At 30.6% G+C, this 15,810-nt stretch overlaps 1 protein-coding gene and 1 long non-coding RNA gene across 2 annotated transcripts; both read right to left on the reverse strand.

The window, feature by feature from the left end:
* Positions 1–3,356: 3,356 nt before the first annotated feature.
* Positions 3,357–3,976, reverse strand: LOC141487378 (uncharacterized). The gene is made up of 2 exons (XM_074186333.1): positions 3,906–3,976; positions 3,357–3,845 (listed from the first exon to the last, which is right to left on the reverse strand). Exons 1-2 carry the CDS (start codon positions 3,942–3,944, stop codon positions 3,510–3,512), a joined length of 375 nt encoding a protein of 124 aa, XP_074042434.1. The 5' UTR covers positions 3,945–3,976; the 3' UTR covers positions 3,357–3,509.
* Positions 3,977–4,170: 194 nt separating this feature from the next.
* Positions 4,171–5,580, reverse strand: LOC141484718 (uncharacterized). Its single transcript, XR_012466760.1, has 3 exons — positions 5,461–5,580; positions 4,871–4,942; positions 4,171–4,490 (listed from the first exon to the last, which is right to left on the reverse strand). It is a non-coding gene; the product is annotated as an uncharacterized lncRNA (long non-coding RNA).
* Positions 5,581–15,810: the final 10,230 nt, after the last annotated feature.

Here is a 15,810-nt window from a genome sequence, read left to right on the forward strand (position 1 = left end):
ATGTTCGAAGAGACAGCACATTGCAAATAATCAATTTCTCCCAAATATAATCCTGATGAAGCTTCATCATTTATCATGTATTTGGATGCAACAAATCTGTATGGTCATAGCATGTCTCAATCACTACCTTTTGGAGGGTTCACATGGTTAACCTCCGATGAAATAAGTAAACTAGATATCGTTAGTATTCCAGACAATAATTCTCAAGGATACATTCTTGAAGTTGATATTCATTACCCCGTTGAATTGCACGATTTACATTCAGACTTACCATTTTTGATTGAAAGTATCATACCGCCTGTGTCAAAATCTAAAATGGCCAAACTTAAACCTGATTTGAATGATAAAAATAAATATATCGTTCATTATAGAAATTTGAAACAGGTGCTTCGTAATGGTTTGAAACTGATTAGAACCCATAGAGTTCTCAGATTCGATCAGTCATAATGGTTGAAAAAATATATCGATTTAAATACTAAACTGAGAAATGAAGCCACCAATAAGTTTGAGAAGAATTACTTCAAATTAAATGTGAACTCTATTTATGGGAAAACTTTGGAAAATGTTTACAACAGGAGAGACATTCGAATTGTTACACATTGGGAATCTATACGGGGAGGAATGGGTGCCAACGCTTTGATAGCTCGCCCTAATTTCAAAACATTATCTATAATTGCAGAAGACTTCGTAGTCATACATATGGATAAAGTTAAGGTTTGTTACAACGAACCATTGTATCTGGGGTTTAGTATATTGCATATGTGGAAAACTGTCATTTACGACTTTTTCTATGATGTTATTAAAAAACATTTCGGATCACGTTCTTCTCTTCTCTACACCGACACAGACTCTTTGATTTTGAAAATAATGACAGACAATTTCTATGAATTTATCATTGAGAATGTTGATAAATTTGACACTTCCAACTACGCGTTGGATAATAAGTTCCATGTGCCAGTTAGGAAGTCGGTAATTGGAAAAATGAAAGATGAACTGCCTAATGATCCTATAATCAGTTTTCATGGGACTGGATCAAAAGCATATCACATCCGTAGTGTGTCAAATGAAATTAAAAGGGCTAAGGGTGTCAAAAAATCCGTGATTAAAAATCAGATTTCAATTGACGATTACATTAGGATTGTCGAAACAGGTGGAACAATATTGCGAAAGATGAATGTCTTCAGGAGTGATTTACATGATATTTATACTTTGAGATGTGTAATAAAGTCGCTCTGTCGCATAACGATGATAAAAGATTCATAATTCCGAATATTACCAAAACATTACCTTGGGGTCATTCCGATATTGAATTTTATCAAACAAGCTCCCAACAGAATCTGAGAATTCTTTTGGAAGTAATGAAAGACTCCAACAATACCATAGATGAAAATCTACATCTCCTTATTGCATTATTGGAAGAGCAATCGGGTAATTGAATTTTATAAATCTTATTTTTGCTTCTAACAATTTGGAAAATTCATACTTGACGAAAAGAATCGATCAAATCGTTTGTGGTGTCACTATAAATTAGAATTAAGATTTCATTTTCATAAGTGATTGAGTCACAATTAGTTTAGGGCGAGTATATGATTTACAAAAAAAATCAATGATTATATTTTATTCCAAAACTGAAAATTGTAAGTTGATCCAAATGCATTGAAATTGTTCTGAATTCGTATAAATTCCTTGAGGTTCATTGGCGGTAGATTCGGATACATTTCATTGAACTTTCTACATGTTCTGCTGATAATTTTGTCACACTGTCCAAAAATAATAAACAAATTCATAAGAACTTCATTTGAATAGATTTGTTCCATCGTTTTGAAGGTATTTGCAACTTCTGAACTGACGAAAATGTCGATATTATTAGGAGAATGTCACAACGCTACTGTCAAATAGTAATCATGGCCTGCTTACCAAATACCGAATGGAAATACCATTCTGAAGGGACATTTTCACAAATAAATGTTCATAAGTCCGAAACTTGACTAGTTAGGTATAGGTATGATATACATAGAAAGAAAGCAAATTTCAGCAGCTTTCCGAATTTTCAATAATATACAGGGTGTTCCATTCAAAATAATCAAATTTCAGCACGTTTTTCAAGCAAACGAAATAACTGTATTTTTTTACCACCCTGTATTGAAGTAACGGAGATTAGGCTGACGTGTGGGAAGTGTCCAAGTATCACCTAACTCCAAACCAAATTTCGATATCATAGTACTTCTTAACTAAAAGATATCGGCATTTTTAGAAGTCATGATTTTCGAAGAAAAAAATTGAAATTAATTTTTATTTCGAAAACGGTAACAGATAGGTATAGGGAAATATCAAGAAAAGTTGTCGGGCAATTGTTGGAGATTCCAAAAATAATATTATATACAGAGTGTTCCATTTGAAAAATCAAAGTTGCTACTGCTTTCTAATAGAAGCGGCAACACCGCATTGTCGAAAATATTTTAGTTGGCTAGAGAATGTCCGAATATGCCCTCCATTAAATTTTCAAAGTGATCCGTTGTCTGGTTCACCAGAAACGTCTGATGTGCCATCCACCGTGAATCAGCCTGTATGAACACAACTTTGAGTGTCTCATGACCTTGTATTATGATCACGTCATATAATCTCAGACATGACGTTTTGAACCTCCAATCATTCGAGTTTAACATTGAATGGAATCACAAGTCTCTGAGATATTCATATCTCATATGAACTTGTGTTATGAAATGTCATATACCCTCCGACATGGAGTTTTGGCCCTAACGATTGACTTTGTCTTCGACAGATAACTTTTGAATGTAACGAATGATAATGTCATTGTCTTTTCTGAAAAATATCCATTGATTTGACTTCATCTGAGTCATCCATCTCAATATAGGATGTAGAATTTTTTGAACTGTGGCATTGACGACATTTAATAATCAATGCTTCAATCATTTTATTTTTTTCAGAGATTGAAAATAACTTTCTAATTGTTACTTTCATTATTTTTTTAAATAATCAGATTTGCACTTTCAGTTATGACTAGAAAGTAACATACATAAATATTATTTGTTTTTTGAAATAAAAATGACTAATCCTTACTTTCCTTATTTATTTTCCAAATATAAATATACTTTTTTACATATAAATAGAAAATGCATTACATAACTATATTTAGTTTTTTTTGAAAATAAATGCATAATTGATACGTTCATTATTCATTTTTTCAAATATGAGTAATCAATTTTACACTTTCAAATATGACTAGAAAGTGACATCCACACATAACTTTATTAGCAACATACAAAAAAATATTTACAAAAGATTTATTCGGGGAGATTTCTCGAACTTGAAACGCATTTTTTTTCATGTGACAATAATAATATCTTTATTCAGAATAAAAGAAGAATGAATAAAACTAAGAGCCTACATGATTGCTCTGAATAAGAATAAAATAATACAGATATGAGAATGATATAGAAAACATTATGATACATGAATTGCAAATGTAGAGGGAAAGATAAAAAATTTTACAAGAGATGTAAGATGGAATTTTCATGCATCTCCTTGCTGAAGATATCCAATTGCCGAATTTTAGGAGAAAGTTTTTTCATGTGAGCAGATCTCTCTCGTTGAGCTGCTCTCATTTGTTCACATTCCACTTTGAGGAGAGAAACTTGCTCTTCCAATTCAACAAGATTTTCCCTCTTCGCTCTATATTCCGTTTTGAATCCATTGTAAACGTGATACATCTCTAAAAATTTGTCTCTCCTGGATCTCATAAATGAAAACCAATCGTCTGATTTTTCGAGGTCAATCGTTGGGGGCGGTGTGCTTCCCGGGCTAACATCCTCGTATTCAGGAACCTGTGGAATAAAAGGATATGATGAACTAACATCTTGTCGCGTTTGAGTAATGATAATTACCTGTTGGAGTGATGTAGAAGGTCCTGCTATGACTTCCATCTCTCTCACTTTCAACGACTTGTCTTTATCCCTTTTTTTTCATATTTCATCTTGTTTCTTCTTCTAGATGGCGACTTCGAGCTAGACTTTTCAGACTTCTTCGCCTTCTTCATTATCTTTTCATCACTCTCCCTTTTTTTCTTTCACGTCTCTCAATGTCATCATCCGAACTGTTCTGATTGATTGATTGATTGAGATCCCATATTCTTCGAATACGTTTCCTCCATTCCTAATATATTACTCACAACAGTTTGTGATAAGTTCGGAAGTGACTCATCAAGATTCTGGGTGTGAGTCGCCATCACATTATCAAAGTTTGAGGGATTGTCATTCAACTCCACATGGTTTGGATTGAATCCATTCAAAAAAGATTTAGCATTGTGCATCTGCTGAATGGAAGTCATCACCGGTTGTGGTATCTCCCCGCCTTCCTGAATGACCACGTTCTGGTGGACAATTATATCGCTGCGCTCCACTTCACACATTTCTGATCGATTCACAGAGCTTGATGGTTTTAATAAAGCTTCTTTCAACAGAGACATGGTTCTGAAATCAATAAAAATTATTGACAATATAATATGATTAAATTTAATTAGCTAGCAAAAACAGTTTTTATCTTTCCTTTTCATTACCTTGATACAAAACAATGGAAATCTTTCAGGAGAGGCAATTTCAGAAGGAATAACTCTATACGAAGAAGTAACTTTCAATAACATTGTACCCTTTTTAAAATAACTACTTTCAAAAAAACATTGAATTACATGAAACAAAAATTACATTCATATTAATTAATTTCATATGAACACTGAATCTCGCAAAAAAATACTTCATAGAAAAACAAAAAAACTGTTCTTTACCAAAATTAATCTCATCTTAAAATATAACCTTTTCAGTTTGATATGAATAATATAGTAGGTTGTATTTACATCGAGATGAATTTTCAGCTGCTAAGATTTGAAGGCGTTGATGGAGTTGCTTCACCTGGCTGCTTTATTGAACTGAAAGGAAGGAATCAATTTCAAAAAGGAATTCCATCTAGCATCATCGAAATTTCAATGTCCTTTTAGAAACTTTCAAACTTGTTTCACACTTTTCAAAGTTGTATTACGTTTACATAAAAACAACTACTTTCATAGAAAACAATGAAATACATGAAAAAAACTCTGAACAGATAATTTTATATGAACATTGAATTATAAAAAAAATTGAGGGAATGAAAGGAAGGAATCAATTTCAGAAAAGATTTCCATATAACATCGTCGCATCTCAACTTCCTTTCAAAAACTTTCAAATTTTGTTCAGAATATTCAAGGTTATATTACGTATAAATAAAAACGCCCTTTCGAAAACATCTACTTTCATGAAAATCAGTTGATTTACACAAAAAAAAAATTTCGGAACAGATAATTTTATATGAACACTGAATTGAATACAAATTAGAAATTCAAAAAACTAAACACTCCTGAAAATATAACCCTTTCAATTCGAAATGAATATTATAGTACACTGTACTTACATTGAGATAACTTCAACTGCTAAGAATCGTTGATGAATATTGGGTTGCTTGAGTCAACTATATCACTTGACTCGACTGTCACTGCAAGTTAGTTTGTTGGGTAAGAGATACTACAACAGAATGATGTGTTGTCCCTTCTGATTCTGTTCAGGTGTTTCGAAAAGTCAGCCCTTTCTGGTGGGGGGTTGAATTCGAGTCTTATGATTTGCCCCAACGATACAAAATCAAAAATAGAAGAAAAGGGTAGTAAGAGTTTATTGTTGGTAGAAACTGATTAGAGATTTTACATTTGCCCAGAGTGCAGAGTCATATATTCACAAAATTGTTAGAATTCCGTCTTAATCACCCTATAAAACTTCACGAATGTTCTAATGGACATTTCGACGGTTTCTACCTCAAATATGCCAATGCACTTCTGAACGTGCTAATGGATTTTACGGTCAGGGTTTCCTACCCGAATTTTTTCTTCAAATAAACCAAACATCCTTTGGCATTCCTTCAATAAAATAATGAGATTGACTAGACTATTGCACCATATAATCATAAAATATTTTCTCTCCAAAATAAACCAAACAACCTTTTGCATCCCTTCAATAAAAGAATGAAATTGTCTAGACTTCAGAGAAATATAATCTTGAATTTTTGTTTGAATATCAATATTTCCTACCCACAATGTTACAAAACTCAGATACTAAACATCCTTTCTTCCCAAAAATGCCGAATACGCGCAATTTTCAGTTTTGGAATAAAATATAATCATTGAATTTTTTTGTAAATCATATACACGCCCTAAACTAATTGTGACTCAATCACTTATGAGAATGGAATCTTAATTCTAATTTATAGTGACACCACAAACGATTTGATCGATTCTTTTCGTCAAGTATGAATCTCCCAAATTGTTAGAAGCAAAAATAAGATTTATAAAATTCAATTACCCGATTGCTCTTCCAATAATGCAATAAGGAGATGTAGGTTTTCATCGATGGTATTGTTGGAATCTTTCATTACTTTCAAAAGAATTCTCAGATTCTGTTGGGAGCTTGTTTGATATAATTCAATATCGGAATGACCCCAAGGTAATGTATTGGTAGTATTCGGAATTATGAACCTTTTATCATCGTTATGCGACAGAGCGACTTTATTACACATCAAAGTATAAATATCATGTAAATCACTTCTGAACTATTTCCACATTCACTACACGTATACATCTTTTATATAATACCACACGATTATGAGGAGAATATGGACAAAAAAGAAACATTCACAACACACATGTTATATGTGCACAACCCCCCACTCCAATTCAAGGTAAATCTATGACATTTTATTAAATATCACTCAAACTCAAGGTAATACATCAGCAATATCGCTTAGGAAATTCCCAAGGTCATGTGATGTATAACCATGACCTTGTATTCGAAAATTTTATTCAATTGTCTTATTCAATTTGTCCACTTTTTGTTCTTGGACAATTTAATTTTTTAATATATGCATATATTCAATATTTGATGTAGAAAAGGTAAATACCTGGTTTTCCTCCAATGTGTTGTGAAGTGTGAGTTTTCTAACTGTTGGATTCCTCTTCACTTTGTTGGGAATATTTCAATCAGTGGATTTGGACTGAATCTGGCTTATCAGGTTGGTTTTTACTAGACTCACAATTAATTTGTACTATTCAATACAATAATATATGATTTTCTGAACCCTCTGTTGAAATCTTATTTAATTTCTGGAGACAAAAATTTTCGTGGCGTCCACCTTCGTCTCCTCGAGAAGAATTCTGTTGTTGATAAAAAAGTTGAAAATCTCTCTTTCCTTAGTTACTACCAACTTTCAATTTCTATAACTTCAACTTTGATATCATAAAAACTATCTGTTTTACGATTTTGCTACTCGTTTCTGAATTTAAATACATCTTTGCTAAACAATCACGTGCATGAATGGTTAACCTCACTTATGCCTAAATATCAGAATTCTTCATAAGCATCACTTGATGTCCGTATCTGAGGAAATGGTTTATAACAATGAAATTAAGAATTTTCATCATTTATTATTATTTACAATAAGTTCATTATGTCTCTTCTAATTTTATTTAAGGAAGATCATTTTATTTTCACCTGATATTAATTTACAACCTATTTCGGTTGTCTGTTTTTTGAAAATTAATATAATTTGGTACACAAATTTTGGAATTGAGTTTCCCACTATTTCTTACTTGTTTCCTGTCAGTTTGTGGATTTCTATACATGTACAGTATGACCTCACTGTACTTCTTTATCTGAATTTCTCTGAGATGTTGTGAATATCTCCATGCATTGTTGTTATTTAGTCGTTTCATGAACCACTGAACCAATGAAGCGGAAAAATGGAAAGTGGGGATGAGTGGAAGAACTCGAACGACCCATAAATAGTCATCTCTCGGAGGAATCAGTCCAGTCATCACCCAAAGACGATTGAAGATACCAACAATCGAAACGTCGTGAACTTACGTGGCTTGGAATCTCTTAACCTATTTATTTATATTTATTTGCATTTATTTATTTTTTGTTCAAACGTTTTAATTTTACCTGTATTTTATTTCACTATTATTTCATTTCAGGTTATTTTTGCTTAATATAATTGTTATCTTCAGCTATTTATTTTCAATTCTTTTCTTTCAGTTGTTTCGGGGATTTCAAATCATTTTATATTATTAGACAATGGAAGTCCGAACTAATGAAAGTAAATTTGAAGATTCAATGCTGTTTTCAATATATATATTGGGTACAATCATTCAGTTCAATAATGAATACACAATATTAGATAATCGTAAACGTAATATATATATATATATATATATATATATATATATATATATATATATATATATATATATATATATATATATACAGGGTGTTCCTTAAACACATGCTAATATTTAAGGAGGTAATTTTTAGACACATTTTAAGAAAAAAACTTCCCATGGACATATGTCCTAAACGCCTTAACTTTTGAGATACAGTGTGGCAAAGTTTTCAAAAATAATCAGTTTTTTAATAATAACTGAGATCATTTTGTAGACATCTTTGTCATATTTGGTACATATGTTCTATGCCTCAAGGTGCATTTTCTGATGTACACAAATTTGTATTTTTTCAAACAGTGGCATCCCTACGGGTTTCGCATTGAATATTTTTGGGGAAAAAGTACTACGCCAATGCTTTCTTTTCAAAATAAAATCATCAATTTTTGACAAAATTTGATTTCCTGGTATTTTTTTGTCCGACGCATGATTTTCACTCAAAAAAATAAAAATCGACAGAAAGCAAATTAAGAAATTAGATCAATTCTAAAATGAATGAGAATCTGAAAATTGCTTCATAACGCATTACCAATTCCCTAATAATATTTGAAAACATAATCTGCAAAAAAATAAATTTTTCACAAAAACGAGTTTTATTTTATTTTGTGACAGTAAGTCTAAACGAATAGCACAAATTTGTTAATTAGTAATAATACCAAAATTGATTATAACAATTGTTGGAAGTGGCCACCTGCACTTAGTATACATGCTTCCGCCCTTCTACGCATGGAATCACGCACCCGTTCAAATATTCCCGGCGTATTTCGTATAGTTTCACACGAGGCAACTATTCGCTCTCTTAAATCTTCTAAAGTATTAACGGGAGTTTTATACACAAGAGTTTTGAGGTGACCCCATAAAACATCAATATTAGCTACTGACGTTTGTACATACAGAGAATTTGTTTTTTATTGCTATGGTGGGTACGCTGTTTTTTCTGCTTTTAATCTTCAAAATAAATCACATATCGACAAACTCCATTTTTCCAAGAGGTGCAGTAAATAAATTCTGCTACACGTCATTTATTCCAGGATAACTAAATTTATGTTTTCAAAAATTATTAAGCGGTGCTGCGTTATGACGTAATTTTAATTGAGAACAGTGCATCTGACAACAAACAAATACCTTTTAGATCCTCGATTATTTTGCAACAAATCTGATCTCTTAGTTTGCTTTCAGTCGATGCACGATACCGCATCAGATTTTTAATGAATTTATCCTTAAGTAAAGCGATTTTTAATTTTTTGAGCGAAAACCATGCGTCGGACAAAGAAAACCCAACAAATCAAATGTGCTCAAAAATGTATGGAGATTTTAAAAATAATTTTTAATTCAAGATAAAGCAGTGGCGTAGTATTTTTTTCGCCAAAAATATACATTTCAAAACTCGTACGTACGCCACTGGCAGAGAAAATTAAGAAAATTGTACATCAGAAAATGCGCCTTGAGGCATGGAACATATGTACCAAATATGCCAAAGATGTCTACAAAATTATCTCAGTTATTATTAAAAAACTGATTATTTTTGAAAACTTTGCCACCCTGTATCTCAATAGTTAAGGCGTTTAGGACACACGTCCATATGACGTTTTTTCCTTAAAATGGGTTTAAGAATTACCTCCTTAAATATTAGCATGTGTTTGAAGAACACCCTGTATATATATATATATATATAAATATATATATATATATATATATATATATATATATATATATATATATATAAAGATATATATAAAGATATATAGATAGATATATAGATAAATAGAGAAGTACTTTTTTGATCATTCCCATATTGATTTCAATTTAAGAACCACCGGTAGACAGCTGTTTCAGCCTTTTGGGCATCGTCAGTACCGGGCAGGCGGTTCTCTATTGAAGACAAAATGAGAAAAACCAATGAAAGTACTTGATAAAAATAGCTGCGTAAACGCAAGCGAAACATAAGTGGAACCACCTATTGGTGTGACACCCAAGTCAACTTGCCAAGTTTTTTTGATTTGATTTTCATGGAATTATTTTCCAGCAGCTTGACTGCATTAACCTTTCTAGATTTTATATATATATATATATATATATATATATATATATATATATATATATATATATATATATATATATATATATATATATGATACCTGTCTCATGTGACAACGACATTGCAGAAATAGCCCTGACCAAATTTTCGAACCATTTATGGTATTTGAATGCAGAGTTGATGGGATTATCTTTTTTGATCCCACCATTACAGACGAGAAAAAGTTATTAATGACTGATAAATTGCTCAGTAGCACATGCTAGGGTTGTAAATCCGAAAGTTCAGAAAGAAACATTTCGAATAATATCTATAGTAAACATCTGGAGTTATTTTTCAAGGTATCTAATTATAGAAATGAATAGATAAATTATACGAATTGCTACAACAAAATTACCATACACTTTGCAATTTACATGGTCCATTTACGCTCAATTTTAATTAATTTATGTATGGATAAAATCAATATATTATTTAGTGAGAAATATGATTTTAATAAATTTATAGCTCGTTCTTTAACTCCAGGCTATTATAGATTCCTGAAGTCATGGTTTTCCTATTGCTCATTATCTCAAAGTTATTATATGGAAGCAAGAATATATCAAACTTGTGAGATTGATAATTAATATTCGTTTCCTGATCAGCATACAAATAATCTCCGTCGACAAAAGTATGCATTATGTTGTTCGTTGATTTTCAACGGTGAATATCAGTAGTAATACTGACAAACAATAATGGTTCTATTTATGGATTTCAAAAATATGTACGGCATGATGTAGCCTCCTAAGTGGCTTCAACTCAGAAAATACGAAACAATAAAGTGAGACATTTTTGTTTCGCTTCATATTCGACTGGAATATAAAATGACTGCAAGTTACCATCGATGATATTTGAAGTATTTAATGTCATCAATTCATCATCAATAAATCATTGATGATTTCTTGTTCAAGTATCAATTACCGGTTAATTTTTTGACGAAGATGTATATTTTATATTATCAAGATTGGTTGGATAAATAAAACAATGTTATTCAAAATTAATCAATTTATTTAATGAATTTTACAATTTTCAGGAATATAAAAATAAAAAAATATGTATTTTCAACAAAAATATAAAACATTTTTGAACTCAAAAAGAAAAAAAATAAGGTGGATGAGAGAAATCATGGGACATTCAATATAAATAACTTTTCTATAGTGATGGAATTTACACAAATGAACCAAGTGACATAAAACCCTTAATAAACCAAATATTAAAATAGCACCGAAACACTTATTCAAAATAAAAATGATATTCAAAAATTTGAAAAGTATCTCAAAGGATAGAAGTATTTTAATGAATTCCACCCCTGGGCAATAGACGGGAAATCACAATCCACAATAGATAAACTTCTGTTCGACACTAAATATTCAAAATAACACTCCTCCATAATAATTTCATATTTTGGGACAGGAGTAAAATAGTTCACAAAAAAACAAGAATACATATCAGGAAATTATTTTGGTAAAGTGAATAATGAATCAACTTTTATGAAGTTAATTTCGTCCTCAACTCGAAATTTTTTCACCGGGTATTTCCTAAAAAAATCACTTATGAAATTGAAAAAATGGTGCAGAGCTTGGTGAAAATGAATGTCAAATACAAAATGGCATTTGAAAAGACAGTCGAATCCCTCAGTTTTTCCAGCAGTCACAATGTGATTATCGAAGACAACAAAATAATTGAAAATATTTCCTTCATTCATTCCCACAGCACGCAGAATGGTTGTAAAGATGGTTTTCTTTCAAAAATATCCTGAATGGGCACTGCCGAATTTTGAAATTTCAAATTAATTTTCCAACTGCGGTTTCTCTTTTCTGCTCCTTCAATTCCAACAGGAGTTGGTGGCAGAAGTTCAGTCAAAATAAAGAGGCTTCTGGTGTTTCTATCCCAATCTGTAAAAAAAAATCATTTTTAATATTCAAATTTGGTAAAAATAAGCACAGAAAAAGCTCGAATCGGATAACAAAATTGAATCTGACAATTGAATATGAATACTCACAATTCTCATTATCACTGATCAAGGTCCCATTTGCACAACTGTGTTTTGATATGTGTCAAATAATTTGTCAATGTATCCTGAATATTTTTTAAGAAATATATTTTCTTCTTTCGTCGTTATCAAGTGAAACTCATATGAAATCTGCAATAAGATAAGAAATACATAATACAAATTTGTTCAGAACGTACATTAGACAATATCAACAGATTACTTTTTCAACAGTACAATTGATAAATATTATATTTTTTCACAGATACATGCAAAACAGAACATGGTGGAAACAAGTCTGCAATATAATTTCAATACAATTTGTAGGTATATCAGCATACAAGTATAATATTGAAAAAGGGTACATTATTGCGGCTAACCTTGCAAACGATCTAGCACACGACTTCACAACTGCTCAACAATTTGTAAATATTATGTTTAACACCAAACTAGACTCACCACTGAATACTTGCCTCACTCTCGCAAAAAAATATCTTACTGATTTGTGAGAATATCTACGAATCGAGATGTCGTAATGATGGAACTTAAAACTACAATAAATTTTTATTATTTTAGGGCTCAGCGATCCTTGCAGGTGGCAACGAACATTAGCAAAATTTTCCGATCAACCTCGATTTTACATCATCAAAAAATATCAAGTGTTTTTACAACTCATTTGAATGATTGAACAAGTATTGTATCACCTTTCACTAAAATATTTAACACATTAACATTTGTGAATCCCACTATTCACTAGTATATTTAATATATTAATTAACATTTGTGAATCCCAACAAATAGGTAATATATCAAATTAATTTGAGAATTTTAAGCTATTCACCTACCATGGAATGACTTAGTTTTTGGTAATGTACATCATTGAGTAGAGAAAATCAACGAAATGTATCTTGGTAATTGTGGATAGAAAATCCCTTTCAGTAGATACCATTCATTCAACCCAGCTTTCGCCTGTTTAAGAAACGACAACGAAACTTGCGCTAGATAAAGATTATCGGGGTCTTACCTTTCAGAGTAAGATTTCTACCACTACTGTTAGATTGAAAGGAGTCAAGGATGATATTACCTCAGGACATACCTGGGGTAGATGACTATTATATTGTTATATATATATATATATATATATATATATATATATATATATATATATAAAGATATATATATATATAAAGATATATATATATATATATATATATATATATATATATATATATATATATATATATATATATATATATATATATATATATATATATATATATATATATATATAAAGATATATATATATATATATATATATAAAGATATATATATATATATATATATATATATATATATATATATATATATATATATATATATATATATATAAAATTTTGTGTATCTACCTACTGTATGGTATGTTATGGAGTGACACAAATTCAGAAGTGATGAAAGAATAAATGACAAGAGAGCTACGGACATGGCTCTACGAATCTATCTAAAAATTACGTTGTTAATCTTTTGAAGTGACAAAAATTCAGAAGTGATGAAAGAATAAATGACAAGAGAGATACGGACATGGCTCTACGAATCTACCTAAAAATTTCGTTGTTAATCTTTTATTCATCAATTTCTATATTTTTCGATTATTCATAGCTACAATACTACTGATGTTACACAAATTGTCAGTTATTTACGAAGGAACATGTTTTATTGCTATCTGAGAAATTATGAATATAATAGAACGGAGAAAGTTAAGTATGAGTAAACAATCTCAGGTCCATGAAAATTTGTGAATTTGTGATCACCAATTTACAGTTGATGTGAACATACGTTTGAAGATTCAAAATAATAACCTAGGACGTTTAAAAAAATTCATATGTAAATAATTCATTTTCAAATAATTTTCTTAGCAAATGTGTTTTCTCAGAGAGAGCAAATCTGTTACTTTCTTATTTCTTTATTTGACATTCATAAAGGTTATCAAATTTTTTTAGTAAATACGAAGTAAACATAAAGTTGGATGTGGACGGTAGCCGGTCGGTTCGATGTGGGTGCATTGTTTACTCACTCAAATCGACCGCCATGTTGGTGGCTGGTTCAAGCCCCAGGCTGAACGATCGATTTTCACTTGCGATCGTCCAACCCGTGTTAGGAATCACACGTTGAAAGGTAAGACCTCGTTAGTTTTAAACAGACCGATTTTAAACAGACAGATTTTTAAACAGTTTCATTTGTCATGGCGATGTGATTTGTATATATTTACTCCTATAACCTAATGAAGTATATGCCAAAATAGTTTTGTAATATCTACAACAGTTCGTATTAGTAAAAAAACTAGTTGCTTCTTTAAAATATGGTATGTGTTTGACAATAGATAATAAAGTATTTGCTATTAAATTATTATAAGATTCCAAACAACACACTGACAAACACCATTGTATCAAAATGTAGGTATTTGAAAATGGGCAAATAGTAATGAAACTATACAGGGTGTTTCATTATTGAAAGCTGATCCTGAAGGGGTATAACCCTTGATTGGTTTTGAGAAAATTTTTTTATACGAACATAGGTCCGCAATTGCTTCATTTCTGAGATACAGGATGTTGAAATTTAACAAGAAAATAATTTCTTCCCTAAAATCTCTAAAACGTCTTCAGCTTTTGGTATACAATTATCATAACATCAACAACAGATTATTGACGAATACAATTTTATGTGACTGGTGAATTTGGCCATTGATCATCGAATATTTGCCACAATATTGTTGTAATGTCAACAATGCTCATTGACTATAATTTCAAGACACTAATTGAAAAAACAAAACATTTTCTGGATTGTAATATGTTTCACAATATTGTTGTAACAATATATAATAGCAGGTCATTTTACGAAACAAATTGTAAGAATATTGTTGAATGAGCAAATATGGTGTGAGCTTAACAACAGGTAATGAAATTATTTCCTATAAAATCATTGTCACGTCTACAACAACTCATTATAAAATACAATTTCAAAAGACTTGTTGAATTCACAAAATATATTTTGCGTTTGGCAACGAATAATTTGGTATTCGACATAATATTGTAACACCAACACCAGTTCGTTGCGAAATAGAATTTTGAAAAATTATTTTAGTGACCGAACTTTCTTCTCAATTTGACAATTGATCTTGAAATATTTATGGTAACGTCAACAATAGCTCAGAGGGCGAACATAATATTAAGAATTTGACAAAACATTTCACGAATTAACAAAATATTTTGTGAAGATTGTCAACTAATTGATTCAATAAATAGCAGGAATATTTAAGTAGATGATTCAACAGAAATTTTTGGTAATTTCAGCAACTCTTTTGTAACAGAATTCAACATTGTTGAAATTAACAATTCTTTTCCAACAGTGATCGGTTGATATTTCTAGTGTGATCAATTAGTA

Source organism: Leptinotarsa decemlineata, unplaced genomic scaffold (assembly GCF_025532065.1).
Source record: "Leptinotarsa decemlineata unplaced genomic scaffold, Ldec_3_MD MMD2_P_RNA_scaffold_2, whole genome shotgun sequence".
NCBI classification, from domain to species: Eukaryota; Metazoa; Arthropoda; class Insecta; order Coleoptera; family Chrysomelidae; genus Leptinotarsa; species Leptinotarsa decemlineata.